Source organism: Oncorhynchus gorbuscha, linkage group LG01 (assembly GCF_021184085.1).
Source record: "Oncorhynchus gorbuscha isolate QuinsamMale2020 ecotype Even-year linkage group LG01, OgorEven_v1.0, whole genome shotgun sequence".
Taxonomy (NCBI): domain Eukaryota; kingdom Metazoa; phylum Chordata; class Actinopteri; order Salmoniformes; family Salmonidae; genus Oncorhynchus; species Oncorhynchus gorbuscha.
In genome coordinates this window covers 75,661,885-75,682,344 of record NC_060173.1, presented here as the reverse complement: position 1 = coordinate 75,682,344, position 20,460 = coordinate 75,661,885, and the positions used below count along the sequence as shown (strand labels likewise).

General features: G+C 42.5%; 1 protein-coding gene across 4 annotated transcripts in view; it reads left to right on the top strand.

Annotated features, from left to right (window-relative positions):
• The window catches only part of LOC124042106 (pre-mRNA-processing factor 40 homolog A-like), a 40,358-nt gene extending 20,676 nt beyond the window's left edge, over positions 1-19,682 (top strand). For 2 of the 4 annotated variants that reach the window (XM_046360472.1, XM_046360445.1), the window contains 17 exons: positions 2,475-2,696; positions 3,175-3,280; positions 6,148-6,212; positions 6,323-6,487; positions 7,604-7,712; positions 7,933-8,083; positions 8,500-8,633; positions 8,937-9,051; positions 9,237-9,349; positions 9,592-9,708; positions 9,900-10,037; positions 10,388-10,483; positions 15,499-15,597; positions 15,870-15,966; positions 16,081-16,142; positions 16,250-16,411; positions 18,850-19,682. In XM_046360472.1, coding sequence (XP_046216428.1) covers positions 2,475-2,696; positions 3,175-3,280; positions 6,148-6,212; positions 6,323-6,487; positions 7,604-7,712; positions 7,933-8,083; positions 8,500-8,633; positions 8,937-9,051; positions 9,237-9,349; positions 9,592-9,708; positions 9,900-10,037; positions 10,388-10,483; positions 15,499-15,597; positions 15,870-15,966; positions 16,081-16,142; positions 16,250-16,411; positions 18,850-18,939 — 2,041 coding nt within the window. In that variant the 3' untranslated portion in view covers positions 18,940-19,682. The remainder of the gene's footprint in view (positions 1-2,474; positions 2,697-3,174; positions 3,281-6,147; positions 6,213-6,322; positions 6,488-7,603; positions 7,713-7,932; positions 8,084-8,499; positions 8,634-8,936; positions 9,052-9,236; positions 9,350-9,591; positions 9,709-9,899; positions 10,038-10,387; positions 10,484-15,498; positions 15,598-15,869; positions 15,967-16,080; positions 16,143-16,249; positions 16,412-18,849) is intronic. The other 2 variants (XM_046360463.1, XM_046360453.1) reach the window with 2 other exon arrangements.
• Positions 19,683-20,460: the final 778 nt, after the last annotated feature.

Genomic DNA, 20,460 nt, shown 5'->3' with positions numbered 1-20,460 from the left:
ATTTTTGCAAAGTTTCACATTGATCCAGTGAAGCATTGTAATACTGGACAATATTTTGTATCAAGTCTGCCCAAATGTGCCGAATTGATACATTTTCAAGTACATAACTATAGAGAACATAAGAAATTATATGGTAATACAAAAAAATAAGTTTACACACTCCCAGGAATGTCATACATGATGGATCATTAGCTTATACACTAACTTTAACACATCTAGATGGGTGGCTGTGGAGCCAGAGACAGCAGGGGTTCAAACTGTAGAACCCAGTTCCCTACATTTTGAATTTAAGTGGATTTTATGAAAAACAACTATGCTACATTTTTATCTCTGGGACCCTCAGGATGACAAATTAGAGCAAGATTGCTGAATGTAAGTACATTATTTACCTAAGGAGGTGAATGTATCAAACCAGTTGCCGTGATAAGTGTCTTGTTATTGTGCACTCTCCTCTAACATTAGCAATTTTTTACTGTAAATTGGGCAGCACAGTTAGATTAACAAGAATTTAAGCTTTCTGCCCATATAAGACATGTCTATGACCTGGAATGTTTTCTGTTACTTACAACTATCATGCTAATCACATCAGCACACTTTAGCTCAACCATCCCGGTATAAGATCACCGATCCCGTGGAGGTTAAAAATAGGCTATAATTAAAACTAAATTAAAAGTACAATGAGGAACCATTTACACCACCTTTCAAAAATTTGAGGTCACTTAGAAATGTTGTTTTTGTCCCAAAAAAACCTAATTGATCAGAAATAGTGTGGACATTGTTAATGTTGTAAATTACTATTATAGAATATCGAAGGACAGCATCCCGGAGTCACCTCTTTACTGTTGACATGCAGGTACTATTTAATGAAGCTGCCAGTTGAGGACTTGTCCTCTTGCTCTTTTGTGCACCGGGGCCTCCCACTCCTCTTTCTATTCTGGTAGAGACAGTTTGTGCTGTTCTGTGAAGGGAGTAGTACACAGCGTTGCACGAGATCTTCAGTTTCTTGGCAATTTCTCGCATGGAAAAGCCTTCATTACTCAGAACAAGAATAGACTGACGAGTTTCAGAAGACAGTTCTTTGTTTCTGGCCATTTTGAGCCTGTTATCGAACCCACAAAGGCTGATGCTCCAGATACTCATCTAGTCTAAAGAAGGCCAGTTTTATTGCTTCTTTAACCAGGACAACAGTTTCAGCTGTGCTAACGTAACTGCAAAACGTTTTTCTAATGATCAATTAGCCTTTTAAAATGATCAACTTGGATTAGCTAACATAACGTCCTGTTGGAACACAGGAGTGATGGTTGCTGATAATGGACCTCTGTATGCCTATGTAAATATTCCATAAAAAATCTGCCATTTCCCACTAGAATAGTCACTTACAACATTAACAATGTCTACACTGTATTTCTGATCAATGCTATTTTAATGGACACAAAATGTGCTTTTCTTTCAAAAACAAGGACATTTCTAAGTGACCCCAAACTTTTAGTTTTTTTTATACCCTGTCTTAGGCCTACCTAAAGACCTGGGAGTAGAGTGACAATATTTCCTGCTGTACTGAAAACGCGTTCAGACGGAGTGCTTGTTGCACAGCTGCATATGTATTATGGGCGGCGTTGGCCAGGACTGGAAAGCAATCCTCATTTCCTCTCCACCATTCTAGGTGGGTCATCGTTTCCTCCGATGGCATCTTCAGTGAGGTAGGCTGGGAGCTCTGCTCTGTACCGCTATTGTGTACTCTGTGTGACTGAGCGCAACTTTCTTTTACCAAGGAAAACAACATAACTAGTGTTTATTCTTAACAGGGATTTAATAATGTTGTTTATGGCTTTTGTAACTATGTAAATTAGAATAATTACATACAGCTTAGCCTAAGAACTAAATCATAACCAATGTGTGTCACTACAGTCCAGATATTGCGTCCTTCCCGCGACTTGACCCCTCCGTCCTCCCACCCGCCGCAGAGCTTGTAACTAACCATAAGCTATGTGCCAAATAAATCATCTCCAACTCAGGGCTTCAGTTATGCATTTGGTTTGCTATCTTGCTAGTCAAGTGGTTAGCTTGCAAGATAAAACTTCTTGGTTACAGCAGAGACAGTCCATCCCCCTCTGGATTTTGGGGGAGGGGGGTGGAAATAGCGCCCCTTGTGTGCACTGCCTGTAATACAGTCTACCCGGTGTGGTACAGGAACGGTATGAACATCTGGATACCGCCCAACCCTACTCTACAGACTTTATTGCCAAAGCCGTTTTACCTTTTATATTACCTAAAATAAAAAATTGTTGTAGATGATGGAGCACATAACTTAATCAAATGATCAAAAACATTTCCTTTTGATCTGTTATTTCTAGTTCTATTAGTATGGAATTGCCTAATTATTGTGACATTTGAAGAGGCACTCCTGTTATAATTAAAAGCATCATGGGGAATGCACTATCAAGGTCCTCCATCACTAACGTAACTGATTGCAGGACATCGGAGGTAGGCGCTCCTTGCGCTGTAATCGCCCCCACCCTTCAGCCTGACAGTGCTGCTGTCATGGCGACCATGATGATGGAAATGCCGGTCATGATGCCGATTACAACAGTTTTGGAGGAACAGATGTCCCAGGTGCCCATGCATGTAGCGGAGGTCAGCGCTGAGGCGCCTGTGAACTCCACAGAAGAAGCGGTCGGCATGGAGGCCTCAGCCAGGTACTACAGACAGCCCATTTTCCCCCCAGATAGAATAGAGAAGCCCGCAACATGGGCTTTACAATGAACTCACCAGGAATCTCACTCGACTGTAGTAAAGGCACCGACCCTAATGTACAAACCTATGGTAAACATCAGTTTCTCCTGTCAGTGGGGCGACCTATATTATCAGAACACATGCCGTCAGTGCCAGGGGCTGCTCTAGTGGTATGGGGAAATATGTGGTCCATGGGTGGCACACTACCACTTGACCAGCCCCTGGCACTGACGGTATGTGCTGTTCAACCATTCACATTCTGTACATTTTCCCTTTACCTATCTCCCAATCTCATATTTTAGTCTATATCTGCCAATAAAACTTCAAAATACCCAGAAAAATGTCTCTAAAAAAAGAACACACACCATCGGACTACCAAAAACCTTGGTGCCGTTTTTATCTGAGGACCTTATTCATATTTTTCTTCCTTTCTCCTTTTAGTAATGACGCTTCGAAGGATGAGAGGCCAGAGCTGGTGAAGAAAACATACAAGTGGAACACGAAAGAAGAGGCCAAGCAGGCCTTTAAGGAGCTCCTGAAGGAGAAGGTGAGGATTCCATAGCTCTCCTGCTGCTCAGTTGGTTATTGGAATTTACAATCTGAACATTACATCTCACTCATAAAGGCAGTGTGTCAATGAAGCTTGTGCGAGCTGGAACACCTCATAGGGCAGGAGCCTAGCTCCTGTTTCTGTAGCGTGAGGCAACTTCTGTAGCGTGAGGCAGCTTGATGTCCAGGGGTTGTACTTGTACAGGACACTAGTCTATCTCCTTAATGCTGAGTGCTTAATGCTGAGTCTTTTGGTTTGACTTGGCCAGGGATTGAACTCACAACCTTCCAATCTCAGGGCAGACACTAACCACATGGCCACTGAGTCAGTTGCAGCTCTCCTAGCTAGCCAACAAAATGAACCTCAAACACACACTTTTGTCTGAGAACCACTTTCATCCGGTTTGATAAGGTGCTCGTAGTGCTGTAAGGACTCCACCTAAAGATTGTTTACCAATATGGCCCTCCTGGACTGAATCAGTCTCGCCTCATCGTGAGCACTCTCAGGTTTTAGCATGATTGCTAATCCTCACCGCGCCTCCTGTTGCTGTGGCAGTGGATGTGTTGTTTTTGACCGAGGAGGTGGCTCAGCACAGCTATATTTAGGTCTTTTTAATTTGGTGCACAAAGCTCTCCTCTGAGATTGCTTTCACCGTTTCCCTGCGAGATCTTAATGACTCCGTCTTTATGATTAGCGTTATTGGATGAAGGCACGGGCCTGGATTAAGACAGCGGAGAGTGGCATGCTCCACTGGGTTAGAATAACTCTGGTTGTGTCTCAAATAGCAGCCTGTTCCCTGTAGAGTGCGCTACTTTTGACAAGTGCACTTTGTAGGGAACAGGGGGCCATTTGGGACATGGACTGTGACAAGGCAAATGCATGCCCAGAAATCATCTGTTCATAATGGATGAATGAGTCGCTCTACTGGAGAAAGGCAGGCAAAAAGGCCACTTACGTAAGCTATCTCTCTGGCATTTCTTTAAATTATTGGTACTCAACCCCTCTTAACCCTGCATCTATTAGTAATTAAAGATGGACTATGCAGAAATCGCTCTGCCATTTCCTGGTTACTAAAATTGTAATTTCAGTTTATATGACAAAACAAGCAAGTATAGTATAGAAAATAATTGTACCATCTAAACCACCAAAATATATTTTCCATAACAAAGATATTATATCTTTAGTTGTTTGAAGGTGGTGTATAAAAGTGAAAGACTATATAATAAAAAAACTTAAGAACTGGAATCATAGATATATCACATGGAACAGATCACTTCTTAGACTTGGTTTCAATGAGAGTTACAGATCTGACTCAGATTTATATGTGAATTTGGCCCAAAAGTTCCATATTGCAGCTTGAAGAAAATGTATGGCCTTGGCTGGAACAAGCCAGAGAATCTCAGCACCAAGTTACATCTTTTAAATAGGCTACACATGTTCCCATAAATGGCAGAACTGGGTTAAAATACATATACACTGCTCAAAAAAATAAAGGGAACACTAAAATAACATCCTAGATCTGAATGAATGAAATATTCTTATTAAATACTTTTTTCTTTACATAGTTGAATGTGCTGACAACAAAATCACACAATTATCAATGGAAATCAATTTATCAACCCATGGAGGTCTGGATTTGGAGTCTCACTCAAAATTAAAGTGGAAAACCACACTACAGGCTGATCCAACTTTGATGTAATGTCCTTAAAACAAGTCAAAATGAGGCTCAGTAGTGTGTGTGGCCTTCACGTACCTGTATGACCTCCCTACAATGCCTGGGCATGTTCCTGACGAGGTGGCAGATGGTCTCCTGAGGGATCTCCTCCCAGACCTGGACTAAAGCATCCGCCAACTCCTGGACAGTCTGTGGTGCAACGTGGCGTTGGTGGATGGAGCGAGACAAGATGTCCCAGATGTGCTCAATTGGATTCAGGTCTGGGGAACGGGCGGGCCAGTCCATAGCATCAATGCCTTCCTCTTGCAGGAACTGCTGACACACTCCAGCCACATGAGGTCTAGCATTGTCTTGCATTAGGAGGAACCCAGGGCCAACCACACCAGCATATGATCTCACAAAGGGTCTGAGGGTCTCATCTCTGTACCTAATGGCAGTCAGGCTACCTCTGGCGAGCACATGGAGGGCTGTGCAGCACCCAAAGAAATGCCACCCCACACCATGACTGACCCACCCACCGCCAAACCGGTCATGCTTGAGGATGTTTCAGGCAGCAGAACGTTCTCCACAGCGTCTCCAGACTGTCACATGTGCTCAGTGTGAACCTGCTTTCATCTCTGAAGAGCACAGGGCGCCAGTGGCGAATTTGCCAATCTTGGTGTTCTCTGGCAAATGCCAAACGTCCTGCACGGTGTTGGGCTGTAAGCACAACCCCCACCTGTGGACGTCGGGCCCTCATACCACCCTCATGGAGTCTGTTTCTGACCATTTGAGCAGACACATGCACATTTGTGGTCTGCTGGAGGTCATTTTGCAGGGCTCTGGCAGTTCTCCTCCTGCTCCTCCTTGCACAAAGGCGGAGGTAGCGGTCCTGCTGCTGGGTTGTTGCCCTCCTACGGCCTCCTCCACGTCTCCTGATGTACTGGCCTGTCTCCTGGTAGCGCCTCCATGCTCTGGACACTACGCTGACAGACACAGCAAACCTTCTTGCCACAGCTCATATTGATGTGCTATCCTGGATGAGCTGCACTACCTGAGCCACTTGTGTGGGTATTGTTTGCTGTTGATGGTGACATAAGCTGCCCTCATGCACAGCTTTGCTACATTATGAGCTGTAATGCAGATTGTACAGCTGAGGTGATTTGAGTGTAAACTCTTAACGCTAAATATCCTCTTTTTAAAATTTCAGGGCGTTTCATCCAATGCGTCTTGGGAACAAGCCATGAAAATGATCATCAATGACCCACGCTACAGGTACCCACCCACCTTTGCATTTCTGATTATGCTTATGTCGTACATGAATATTCAATTACTTTTCTAACCAACTGTTTGACATTTATTTTTTTCTTCCCTCCACAATGAAGTGCCCTGCCCAAATTAAGCGAGAAAAAGCAGGCCTTCAATGCTTACAAGGTGCAAACAGAGAAAGAGGAGAAGGAGGAGGCCAGACTCAAATACAAGGAGTCCAAGGAAACGTATCAGAGATTTTTGGAGAATCACGAGAAAATGACATCTACCACCAGATACAAGTAAGTGCCTTTCTTGGCGTAGTCAAGGTGTCCCAAATGCCACCCTATTCCTTAATAATATAGTGCACTAGGGCCAGTAAGTATAGGCTGCTGTTTAAGCCTCAGTCTTTATATGTCTTCGTTTCTGTCACTGATATGTGGTTCCTGGAGTTGCCAATATGTGGCACTGTTGAGATAATCAATGACACCACGCAGACGTGATCCAAGTGAGTTACTGGCTCATGTGTCACCGGAGCACCGACAATATGCCCCCACTTAATCATCGACCTCTCTATGCTCTTGTTTTATGGTCAGTCCATATTCCATATCTAGCCATACCAGATGTATTGTTTGCGGATGAGTGTACACTAATAGTACACATCCTGAATAAATCACAGGCAGATTGGTTTATGAACTTCCCCCAACCCTAAAATGAAACGTTGCTTTATCAGATAGATTTGAGGATTTTGACTTCCCCTGCATTTGAATCCACCACATTCATTACCATGCAGTCTCCCTGTCTCTCTGTGTGTGTGTGTACCTCTTTGTCTGGGTGTGAACTGTAAAAGTCACTGACATGGCTCAAGGGAAAGTGATCGGCTGGTGACCTTGACAACCAGCCAGTTTGGAGGCCACTGTTGTCGTGGCGACTCCATGTTTGTGCTGGGCTGGCCTAGAATGAACAGCTGTGAGGGGGGGGGGTGTGACATCAAGGTTGTCTGTTGATTTGTATTGTTTTAGAACACACTCATCCTAACAATACTACTTCTCCGCTGGCCTCACTGCTAGTATGGAGATCATGTACTTGATTTGGTTTACTTACGTAATGAGGTATTTTAAACACGTTTCTTCTCATGTTAAAGTTAAAAGTGAACGAGTCTTTCTTGGACCATGTGCAATCGCAGCAGTGCTTTGAGCCGGGCTAGATCAGAAGTTATGATTATAGCTTGTGTAATGCTGCCCCCTTGTGGAATGGTCATTTGGATTCCCGATTATAAAAAAAGTGTTTTTCAAAAAAAAATCCCAACCTATTCCCTCCTGATTCTGGGAACTTTGGGATTTTCACACCCGTGTGTGTGTGTGTGTGTGTGTGTGTGTGTGTGTGTGTGTGTGTGTGTGTGTGTGTGTGTGAACCAGGAAAGCAGAGCAGATGTTTGCAGAGCTGGACGTGTGGAGCACCGTCCCAGAGAGAGACCGACTGGAGATCTATGAAGATGTCCTATTCTACCTGGCCAAGAAGGAGAAGGTCAGTGTTACTGGCTGCCTCTCAAACGGCATCCTGTTCCCTATATAGTCCACTACAGGACCTTTGCTGTCTGAAGAACATAGTAATACTATAAGGATATTATGTAGCGTTGCAAAATTGCAGTAACTGAAATTTGACAACCCTACCATTCTGTCAGTGTGTGGACCTCCGCCTAACTAACATCTGTTCCATCCTTGTCCTGTGTGTATGTTTGGTACAGGAGCAAGCCAAGCAGCTGAGGAAGAGGAACTGGGAGGCGCTGAAGAACATCCTGGACAACATGGCCAACGTGACCTACCGCACCACCTGGTCCGAGGCCCAGCAGTACCTGCTGGACAACCCCACCTTCGCAGAGGACGAGGAGCTCCAGAGTATGCAGCACGCTGTCATTCATACTGGGTTGCGTCCCAAATGGCACCCTATTCCCTACATGGCACTACTTCTGAGCTGCCCTCTATAGGGCTCTGGTCAATTGTAGTGCTCTGTGGGGAATAGGGTGCGATTTGGGATACATCCTTACTCCGAGCTCTGCGTTCATATAACTAGAGCAGCACCGTTACATCTCCGTCATTAAGCTTGAATGTGAGAACGACTGAACAGGCTGAATAGCAGCAGTCGCTGGCTGACTGCCCTATCCAGTCAGGTGATGTGGTTTGCACCGGTGTAGCTGTGTGGGTAAAAGAGTGACTCCGTTTGACGTGAGTGCTCTGTTGACGCTCTTCTGGCTGTCTTCTCTTCTCTCTCTGTCTTATCTCTTCTCTCTCCTGGATCTCCATGTTTGGCTCAGACATGGACAAGGAGGATGCTCTGATCTGTTTTGAGGAGCACATCCGCGCGCTGGAGAAGGAGGAGGAGGACGAGAAGCAGAAGACTTTGCTGAGGGAGAGGAGGAGACAGCGCAAGAACAGAGAGTCCTTCCAGGTGAGAAGGACGGGCGTCCTACCCCACCGTCTAGCATTTTGGAAACATTGTGTAGACCGTAGACAATCCTGATACAAAATGGCAAGTGCAAACCGAGCCCTTTGGTGTCACCGAGATGTAACGCATAATAGTACTAACCCAGACTGGACAGTCAGGGGTTTGACTGTAACAATGTACTGGAAAAGTACAGGAATATAGGAGAGAATGTTTTGTGTGTAAATCCCTCTTGTGGACAAGTGACATTGGTCATTTCAGTTGATTTGCTGAGCTCAGCTGTGTTGTTTCCCCCCCCCCCCCCCCCAGAAATTCCTGGACGAGCTCCATGACCACGGTCAACTCCACTCCATGTCTGCCTGGATGGAGATGTACCCCACCGTCAGCTCAGACATCCGCTTCGCCAACATGCTGGGCCAGCCAGGTAACGGCCGTGCTCTCTGCATGCGCACAGACGCACTCGTCACGTTCTCGCACCCACTCACACGTTCTAAGCCACTGCGTTACTAATGTCAAATCGTCCTTCTGTTGCTCTGGTTCTTTTAACTCTCTGGTGTTGTCATAACCATGTGTTGTCGGAGCTCGTCTTGAATAACATGTGCATGTTAGTTTATGGTGTCTATTCTGCAGGCTCCACTCCCCTCGATCTGTTCAAGTTCTATGTGGAAGACCTGAAGGCTCGCTACCATGACGAGAAGAGGATCATTAAGGATATCCTGAAGGTGGGAGATGTTATTTACTGCCACCTAGGGGTCGAGACTCAAATGGCACCATATTCCCTGCCCTACGTTTGAACTATATTTTGTGTTTTTCCCTGTTTAGTGTACTACTTTTGAGTACCTAGAGTAGGGTGCCATTTGGGATGCATTGAAATCTACTTTACAGTGTCTCTTGTCTGGTAACCACTTTTGATTCATGTGCATTTCATGAACTTATTTTCTTGTCACTTTGTTTCCTCCCGTAGGACAAAAACTTCCTGGTGGAGGTCAACACTAGCTTTGAAGACTTTGGCTCTGTGATCAGCTCAGACAAGAGAGCCATGACTCTGGACGCAGGCAACATCAAGCTGGCCTTCAACAGTGTAAGAGTGCTGCCATTTAGACCCGGCTTGTGTCCCAAATAACACCCTAGATAGTGCAATACTTTGGACCAGACACATATGAGCCCTGGTCAAAAAGTAATTCACCAAATAGGGTGCCATTTGGGATGCTGATCATTTCACTGACCACGCTGTGCCTCTAACCCTCGTGCCCTCCCTCTCGCCTTCTGTAGTTGCTGGAGAAGGCAGAGGCTCGGGAGAGGGAGCGGGAGAAGGAGGAGGCCAGGAAGATGAAGAGGAAAGAGGCTACCTTTAAGAGCATGTTGAAGCAGGCCACCCCGGCCCTGGAACCAGAGGCCACCTGGGAGGGGGTATGAAATTATATATTACCCTTAAACCACAGGGGTCAAACTCATTCCATGGAGGGCCGAGTGGCCGCGGGTTTTTGCTCCTCCCTTGCACTTGATTGATTGAATGATTGAATTAAGGTCACTAGTTAGTATAGAATGCCTCTCACCTGGTTGTCTAGGTCTTAATTGAAAGGAAAAACCAAAAACCTGCAGACACTAGGCCCTCCATGGAATGAGTTTGACACCGCTGCCTTACACACACACATTGGTGTTAGGGGCTACTATCTGGCACCTGATTTGATAATCATGCAAATAGTCGAAAGCAAACCATTTTATTTTCTGACTTCCTATGGTCTCTTTGGATGTCGTAGGTCCGAGAAAGGTTCCTCAAAGAATCTGCGTTCGAAGACGTGACTCTGGAGTCTGAGAGGAAAAGGATATTCAAAGACTTCATGCATGTCTTGGAGGTAAGATTAATTTAAAACTTGTTAAGCCTATGGGTTCCCCTACAGGGACTACACCCCCCACACATTAACAAGTCCAATACCTCAAATGAAAGAAACACCTTGTTCATCTACCCAGCGTGTCAGATTTTTTAAATGTTTTACGGCGAAAACACAGCATATATTTATGTTAGACCACCACCAAAACAAAGAAAAAATGTGGCCATTTTGTACAACAAAAGATAAAATGACAAAAGCAGGATAAAAAAAAAAAATCATTCATTAATAACAGTTAAAACTTAAGGATAGGGGGCAGTATTTCCCCTTTGGATGAATTGCGTGCCCATAGTGAACTGCATCAAAATCTGTCCTAAATTGCTAATATATGCATATTATAATTAATATTGGATAGAAAACACTGAAGTTTCTAAACTGTTTGAATTATGTCTGTGAGTATAACAAAACTCACAGGGCAGGCAATCTTGCAAACTAGTTCTGAAATCCTGAAAGTTGGGGCAACTTTGACGTCATCGTCCCTCCCTTCCCAACAAGTTACGGATCTGGAAACACTTCCTATGTCTCCAACTAGATGTCATCATTCAGTAGAAAGTGTAATGGAGCATTTGCTGTGAACTATGACCTAATGGGAAGGAAAGTACTAAAGTGTCGCAAAAGATTCAGGTGCTTGAAGGCGCGTATGCGTTGGAGTGCTTCGTCTGTTCCAATCAGCCCCAGATGAACTAGGATGGCCCGGTTGGAATGCTATTCGATTTGTATGATTATAACATCCTGAAGATTGATTCTGCACTTAGTTTGACCAGTTTCGTTGACCTGTAATATGTAATTTGGAAGTTTTGATGCAAAATTATCCTGGACCAGAAGTCATTTTTTGGGCATTTGAGCTGAAAGTGGTAGCAAATGCTGCTACATGGACACTAGAATTGAACATTATGAAAAAAAAACGATTTATTGTTGAACTAGGACTCCTTGCACTACATTCTGATGGAAGATCATCAAAGGTAAGGGAATATTTATGTTGTAGTTTTGTATTTCTGTTGACTCCAACATAGCGTAGAAATATTGTTACGTCTGAGCGCCGTCTCAGATTATTGCAATGTTAGGCTTTTCCGTAATGTTAAAAAATGTGACACAGCGGTTGCATTAAGAACCAATGTATCTTTTTAATTATATGTAGAACATGTATCTTTAGTCAAAGTTTATGATGATTATTTCTGTTATCTGGCGTAGCTTTCTACAATTCCTTCGGACATTTTGGAGAATTTTCTGAACATGGCGTCAATGTAATCCGAGATTTATGGATATAAAATGCATATTATCGAACAAAACAAATGTACTGTGTAACATGTCATCTGATGAAGATTTTCAAGAGGCTGCTGTCCCTGTACAGGGATCAACATCAGCGGAAATTTCAGAGTGACAACTAATAGTACTCGATACAACTCAAACTTTCAATAAAACACATGCAGGGTACTCAATTAAAGCTACACTCGTTGTGAATCTAGCCAACATGTCAGAATTTTAAAATGCTTTTCGGCGAAAGCATGAGAAGCTATTATCTGATAGCATGCAACCCCCGAAATACCCAAAGGGAACGTAAACAAAATAATTAGCGTAGCCGGCGCTACACAAAACGCAGAAATAAAATATAAAACATTCATTACCTTTGACGAACTTCTTTGTTGGCACTCCTATATGTCCCATAAACATCACAATTGGGTCTTTTTTTCCGATTAAATCCGTCCATGTATACCCATAATGTCCATTTATGAAGTCCGTCTGATCCAGGAAAAAACTGCTTTCCTAAACGCAACGTCATTTTTTAAAGTTGCCTATAAACTTTGACAAAACATATCAAACTACTTTTGTAATCCAACTTTAGGTATTAGTAAACGTTAATAATCGATCAAATTGATCACGGGGGGATCTATATTCAATAGCAGCAAGTCTTGAAATCATGGTCCATATTCTCCCTTCCATAACTTCCTCCGGTGTACTCGACGACAGGAAGTGCCTATTTCTCATTTGACCAAGGATTAACTTCAACCCAATTGCCAAGACTGGCGACATCGTGTGGACGCAGTAGGAACTGTAAACTGGACGCTATCTATTTTCCCTTGCCATAGACAATTCAGAGACTGGCGGAGTGATATTTTTTTTGTGTTTTTTGTGAACAGTTTTCCTTGGGATTTTGCCTCCTACACACGTTCTGTTATAGTCACAGACATGATTTAACCAGTTTTATAAACTTCAGAGTGTTTTCTATCCACACATACTAATCATATGCATATTCGATCCCCGGGACCACCCATACGTAGAATGTATGCACACATGACTGTAAGTCGCTTTGGATAAAAGCGTCTGCTAAATGGCATATATTATTATTATTACTATATTCCTGGCATGACTAGCAGGACGTTGAAATTTTGCGCAATTTTTAACAAAAAGCTGCGAAAATTCACAGCCTCTTTAAGAGGTTTTTAACCTTTCTAGGGCAGGCGTTCCGCTAGCGGAACCCCTCGACAACATTCCGCTGAAAAGGCAGCGTGCGAAATTCAAAAATATTTTTTGAAATATGGAACTTTCACACATTAACAAGTCCAATACAGCAAATTAAAGATAAATAAAAAGATAAGATACAATTGTTATTCACAGAATTAAAGATGGACTTCTCCTTAACCTCTTGCTCCTACCTGGCACGCAGGCGTCCCATCTAGAGCTCTGGAAATGCAAATGCGCTACGCTAAATGCTAATAGTATTAGTTAAAACTCAAACGTTCATTAAAATACACATGTAGGGTATTGAATTAAAGCTACACTCGTTGTGAATCCAGGCAACAAGTCAGATTTCTAAAATGTTTTACGGCGAAAACATAGCACATTTATGTCAAACCACCACCGCAGACATAGCTCATTAGCATAGCCAAGTAGGAAAAAATATGCAATCAACAAACGCAGGATTAAAAAAGAAATCATTTCACTAACCTTTTGAAATCTTCATCAGATGACAGTAATATAACATGTTACACGGTACATTCATTTTTTTTTCAATAATATGCTATATATATCCATAAATCTCTGTTTACAATGATGCATCGTTCAAAAAAATGCTACTAAAATGTCAGGAGAATTGAAATAGCTCCGGCAGATAACGTCAGCTAACAAGGAATACACATCATAAACTTTGACTAAATATGCATGTTTTCCATATGTATAGGAAGATACACTTCTTCTAAATGCAATCGCTGTGTTACATTTATTTTTAACGTTACAGTTTGCGTTCATTAGGCTATACTAGGAGGTGGCGCTCCAAATGTATCATTATGCCTCCTCTATCTTGGAGTCGACAGAAACCCAAAATTAACACATAAATATTCCCTTACCTTTGCTGTTCTTCCATCAAAAGACCTGGAAGGGATTATACTTACCAAAACAGCGTTTAGTTTTCAAGTCTGCGTCTTTCGGTTCTCAAAATAGCCACTTTTCGGTCGAAATGTAGGCAAAATTCAAGTGGATGCGCACCAAAACGTCGAAATTATATATTATATGTCGAGTAAACTTGTCAAACTATGTTCATAATTAAGCTTTAACATGTTATAAAGGTGTACAGCAATTGTGAGGACGAAGCGAAACACACGTCTTTTAATTGATCCTGAAGAAAAGAGAGAGCGGGAGCAGAGCGCGCATAAACGTACACTTTTTTTTCGCGTGACCGAGACCTTTCGGCACGCTCAACGTCTCGTGAGCGCGCGATTCTCACAATGAGAAGCCCCATTGAAAGCAGGCTTCGCGCTGAACACGTAGGAACTGTTCCCAGAGCGGTAGTTGTTTGGGAAGGCGTTTAAGATGACGTCAAAGTTGGGCCAACTTTTTCCATGACAAGACAGATTTTGGGAGAATGCATGCCCTGAGACTTCTGCTTTACATAGAGACAAAATTTAAACGGTTTTAGAAGCTTTAGAGTGTTTTCTATTCGATAATATTTTTTATATGCATATATTTGCAACTTTTGACAAAAATTTATCCTGTTTTATATGGGTACCCAATTCCTCCAGAAGGGGCAGTAAACAGGGCTAGGCTTAACAGGTTAATGTAACCGCTGTGTCAGATTAAAAATAAAAAAATTACGGAAAAAGCATAATCTGAGAACGGCGCCCCGAGCCCAATCCAGCCAGAGAAATATCTGCCATTTTGGAGACAACAGAAGTTAGAAATAACACAAATATTCACTTACCTTTGATCTTCATCAGAAGGCACTCCCGGGAATCCCAGTTCGACAAATGACTGATTTGTTCCATAAAGTCCATCATTTATGTCCAAATAGCCACTTGTTGTTAGCGTGTTCAGCCCAGTAATCAATCTTCATGAGGCGTGAGTACTTCGTCTAGACAAAAACTCAAAAAGTTCCGTTATAGGTCATAGAAACAAGTCAACCGACGTATTGAATCAATCTTTAGGATGTTTTTAACATAAAACATCAATGTTCCAACTGGAGAATTCCTATGTCTGAAGAAAAGCACTGGAATGAGAGCCAACTCTCTCGTGAACGCGTGTCATGAGATCAAGGCTCTCTGCCAGACCACTGACTCAGGTCTCATGGGAGCCTCTCCTTTATAGTAGAATCCTCATTCAAGTTTCTAAAGACGGTTGCCATCTAGTGGAAGCCGTCGGAAGTGCAACTTGACTCCATAGACACTATTAGGTAGGTAAAGCTTTGAAAAACTACAAACGATTTCCCACTTCCTGGTTGGATTTTTCTCAGGTTTTCGCCTGCCATATGAGTTCTGTTATACTCACAGACATCATTCAAACAGTTTTCCATGCATTTATTAGCATCTGGGACTGAGTAGGAGGCAGTTTACTCTGGGCACGCTATTCATCCAAAAGTGAAAATGCTGCCCCTTATCCCACAAAGGTTTTTAAACTCTGTGGGGGGAAAAGTATCCAAGAATGTGTGTAATCATGTGAAATCATCAGGACATACTATACACCAACCTGACTGCTGTTTCTTCTCCTCACAGCACGAGTGCCAGCATCATCACTCCAAGACCAAGAAACATTCCAAGAAGTCCAAGAAGCACCACCGGAAGCGCTCCCGCTCCCGGTCTCGATCGCGATCGGTCAGTATGCCCCGTCACCGCACAGGCCAAGCCCCCTCTATGGCCCAAATCAACACATAGACCCACCCTATACACTTGCGGAGATATTTTGTTTTGTGACCAAATGTTTATTTATTTAGTCATTTCTTAATTATTTTTTGGGGGGGGGTGGGGTTACAGGTACAATATACAAATTCATATAATTACATACTCAGTTTCCGAGGTCAGTATCTGTATCAGCATGGCACCTGACCAGACAAACCTCCCTCCTACTCACACCCTTCTCTCTGCAGGGCTCGGAGTCTGATGGTGAAGACGATTATCACAACAAGAAGAAGAAGCGCTCACAGTCCAAGTCCCCGTCCGAGCGTTCCTCCAGCGGTGAATCTGGTCAGTGGTTTTCACGTTGATAATACTTTTACGTTTAGGCATTTTCTCATCACATTTACGTGGAAGAAATGTGTGGTGGCCATTTTCTGACATCCCTGTCCGTTTGGTCAACAGAGAGAAGTTATAAGAAGTCCAAGAAGCACAAGAAGAAGGGAAAGAAGAGGCGTCACAAGTCGGTAGGTTCTCAAGACTGGACTGTATTTTTGGAGGAATGATTGGACAACTCGGGGAAAGAAAGTGGAGCGCAATGGCTGACCATGTGCTGGGTATTGTGACCTTTCAGCAGTCTCCTGAATCTGAAGGCGAACGAAAAGATAAAGGAAGAGAGAGGGACAGCAAGCGTGAGAAGGACCAGGAGAAGGAGAAAGAGAGCGACAAGTCCCGGGGGAAGAGTCGCTCTGACTCCAAGCAGAAGTCTCCTAAAAGGAAATCTACCAAGGAGGAGGTGAGTCGTCCCATTCCGGTCACTGAACCCAGCCTGGGCTTTTAAAGCTTAAAAAAACAATACCACATTCCAGTAAACACCACTTGTACTGCTATTGAAGCGTTTTGGCTCATCCTGGGTGCAGAGGTCATATTTTATACTATCCTCCTAGTGCATCCCAAATGTCACACGAGTCACTATGTAGACTCCCCTACATATGTATGTGGACAGTGAAGCTAAAACTTTTAATTTTGGATTTAAGATGGTACAGAATGTCACTTTATTTGAGGGTATTTTCCATTTAGAAATGTAAAGCACTTTATGTATCTAGTCACCCCCACCACCATTTGAGGGTGTCAAGTATATTTACTATTGTATTAACCCTTGGCGTACAATGGTCACGCCCCTCCAGAAATCAAATGAACATAATACAAAAATCTGTGTTTTAAGATAATGTTTTATTTTTTTGTCTCAATCATCACAATTGCCGATATCGCCCTTCCACATCTGTGGTGAAAGGTAACAGAGCTAGAACGGTGTTTGTCAGACCAAGAGACATCCCAAAAATCTATTGTCTCACGAAAACATCTGTGGTGTCCAAATGGTTTACACACTGGCATTGGCATTTACCCTTTACCCCTAGGACGCCAACAAGACTCGTCTGAAGGTACCGGTTTTAAAAAAATGATGGAAGTATATAATAGCTAAATGATCCTTTGTATGACCATCTTAAAACAATTCCATGTTAGTTTAGAACCGCCTACCTCTCCCATGGGTTATACAGGGCTCAGACTCTAGAGGGTTAAAGTAGTCAAAAATGTGATTATTTGGTCTCATATTCCTAGCACCCAATGACTACATCAAGCTTGTGACTACGAACTCATTGGATGCATTTGTAGTTTGTTTTGGATTATGTTGTGCCCAATAGAAATGAATGTTATTTGTGGTGGTCACTTTTTTATTGTAAATAAATGTTTCTGAACACTTCTACATGATTATGGATAGTCATGAATGAATCGTGAATAATGAGTGAGAAAGTTGGAGGCATGTATTGTCCCCCCTCTCTTTCCATAAGCATGAAAAGGGGAATGTAAGAAGCACATGTAGCCTATCATTTCAATAGGCTACATGTCATATTAAACAGGAGATGACTCTAAATAGGTCAGGAGCTAGACAGGGAGCCTTAGAAGGAACGATAATTGATCATTTAGGCTATATTATTTTAAGGTTATAGCCTACAATGAAATCCATTGAAGCATTTGCAAGTGCGACACAATAGGCTGGTAAGAACCTAAAAGCGCACAGCATTTAAACATTTTGTTGTATTAAATCATTAGTGTATAAATTGTGCATATAGGCTGTGACTTAGAATACTTTTATTTCATTTGTCGAAATTGGAGCAGGCGAAGGCCGACGCTCCTGCCTTTTGGGAATCCCGCTCGGTGTTCCATTCAAATTGGGCACGCTCTGCTCCTCGCTTCGCTCCCCTCACATACGCTGGTGTGCCACGGTACATTTTCTTAACAATAAACAGGCTCATTGTATTCGAACCAAGGGTATGTCATCATGTAGCTCTACATCAAACATAGTGATCATAAACTGTATATGACATGATTTTTATGATGTGGAAATGCGAAGTGCCGATTTGGTCTCACGGGTGTTCCGCTTTCTTGTCTGACATCAAAGCGGTATTTATTATAATCCTCAACGTCTCATCTGTCAAAATACATAGTCCTCGTAATTTACAGCATTTCTCTCACTCAGACATATAAAAACATTTGCTAAAGTTAGCCAATTACTGGGAGGGACGGAGGCCACTTTCTGTCGCGCGCAGTGCTGAATTTCAGAACGGCTGTCAGTGAAAACCCATACAGAGCTGTGAAGCGCAGAGCCAGAGCTCTGACATTTATTTTTTATGTAACCAGGTAGGCCAGTTGAGAACAAGTTCTCATTTACAACTGCGACCTGGCCAAGATAAAGCAAAGCAGTGCGACAAAAACAACAAAACAGAGTTACAAACATACAGTCAATAACACAATAGAAAAATCTATGTACAGGAGTATGGAGGTAACGCAATAAATAGGCCATAGAGGTGAAATAATTGATCATTAACACTGGAGTGATAGATGTGCAAGTAGAGATACTGGGGTGCAAAAGAACAAGAGGATAAATAACAATATGGGGATGAGGTAGTTGGGTGTGCTATTTACAGATTGTCTGTGTACAGGTATAGCGTGTTACTGTACAACCACTATGTTCCAATTAGTGCCCATATTTGGTATTTTCAACCTGTATACAGGTGTGAAGGTCTACTATACTTCAAGTGAATTTCTCCAAATACTTATGACACCTTAAGGGGGACGAGATGCTTAGTGCTTTAATTTCTAAACAGATAAATGTGACATTCCATCGCCTCATAAGTATTGTTGGAAAATGTGGGTTTTGATGTCTTTCTGTAGGGTGGCTGGGACACATCAGGCAGCGAGCTGAGTGAAGGAGAGCTGGAGAAGAGGAGGAGGACTCTACTAGAACAGCTGGATGCTCCTTAATGTTCTGTTTCTCCTCATTTCACTTCATCCAACAAGCATTCCCCCTAGTGCTTCCTTTTCAGCGTAATGCCACACATGCTTGGACAGGTGCTGCAAAATTCTGGTAAATTTCCCCAAAATCCCAGGTTTTCAGGAATTCCCATTTGGGAGATTCTCCTAATTCCTGGGGAGTTTACCAGAATTTTGCAACCCTACTTTGACTGTATGTGGGAATGAATCCGCTGCACAAGAATGCTGGGTACATATTTTCTTTGTTTCCTTACATAATGGGAAGTGGTCACAGGCTGAGTTTACTGCTTTATCAGAGTAAGGTCTACTGTGTTGAAATGTTGCCTTTGATAATATCCTTTCTCTTTGTAATTTGTAGTCATTCGTAGAAGTTTTTCTTTGCTACTAGTTTGATATCTAAATGGATTAAAAGCACATCTTAACATTGCTCTTCAGTGACTTTGCCCTGCAGTTCGCAGTACATTCTTAGTTTGAGTCCCAAATGCCACCCTATTCCCATTATAATGCACTACTTTTGACCAGGGACCATGGTCAAAAGTAGTGCACTATATAGGGAAGTAGTTATTCACCGTTTGTCCCAAAGTCTGTTTGAAGAATCCATGTTCTGTACATTTGATTTTTTTAAAACAGGTGAAACGAGACATTTTAAAATTAATCTTACGTCTAGGATTGGTTGGAGGAATTGAAAGTCCTTGTGACCTGATCTATAAATGTAATAAAATAGTTGACATGGATTAGCCTTCATGTACAATTACTGAGTCAAACATATGTCACCCTACAAATAGCGTTAGTTATTTGTTCATTATTTCCTTATAATTATTTTGCGGACCTCTTCTCAGAACTCATTCAATAGGCTTATTAGTATCTGTGACATGCTAGGCAGGCTGTAAGTAATGAGTGCTATTGTAGGAGGGAGGCCCAAGAACATGGTGCAGAAGAAATCAAGACTTGAGTTCCAACAACATAAGCAGAGCTGGCCAGAGACTGACAAATGGAGAGCCTTGGTTGCTGCCCTGTGTGGGTAATGATTGCAACTGTAATTACATAGGACGAGACAGATTCTGTATCAGTAGACAAGCTATCTGTTTAAACGAATGAGGAAGATTAACACAGTGTAGACAGTTTATTTGATCATATCCATTGAACTCAATCTAACAAGTATTTTGTAATAAGCACATATTGCCTTAAAAAAACATGAAGTTAATAACATGCCAATATTATCCAGTCTTATGAAGCTGATGAGTGGTTAAGTTCACAGGAAATCTAGAGATGAGTGGTTTGTTGCGCATGCTATAATGTGGACATTTACAGTCCCAAGACCACAGGAAGCTTCTCTGAATGTCAATGGGTTACCTATAGAGCGTTACTTTTGTCCAGTTCCTATTGTGCTCTGGCCAAAAGAAGTGCACTATATAGGGAATAGGGTGCCATTAGCGACACATACACTGATCTAATAACTCTTTACTGTCGGGCAAGTGTGACACCAGGGCGTCCTGTTTCACACACTAGATC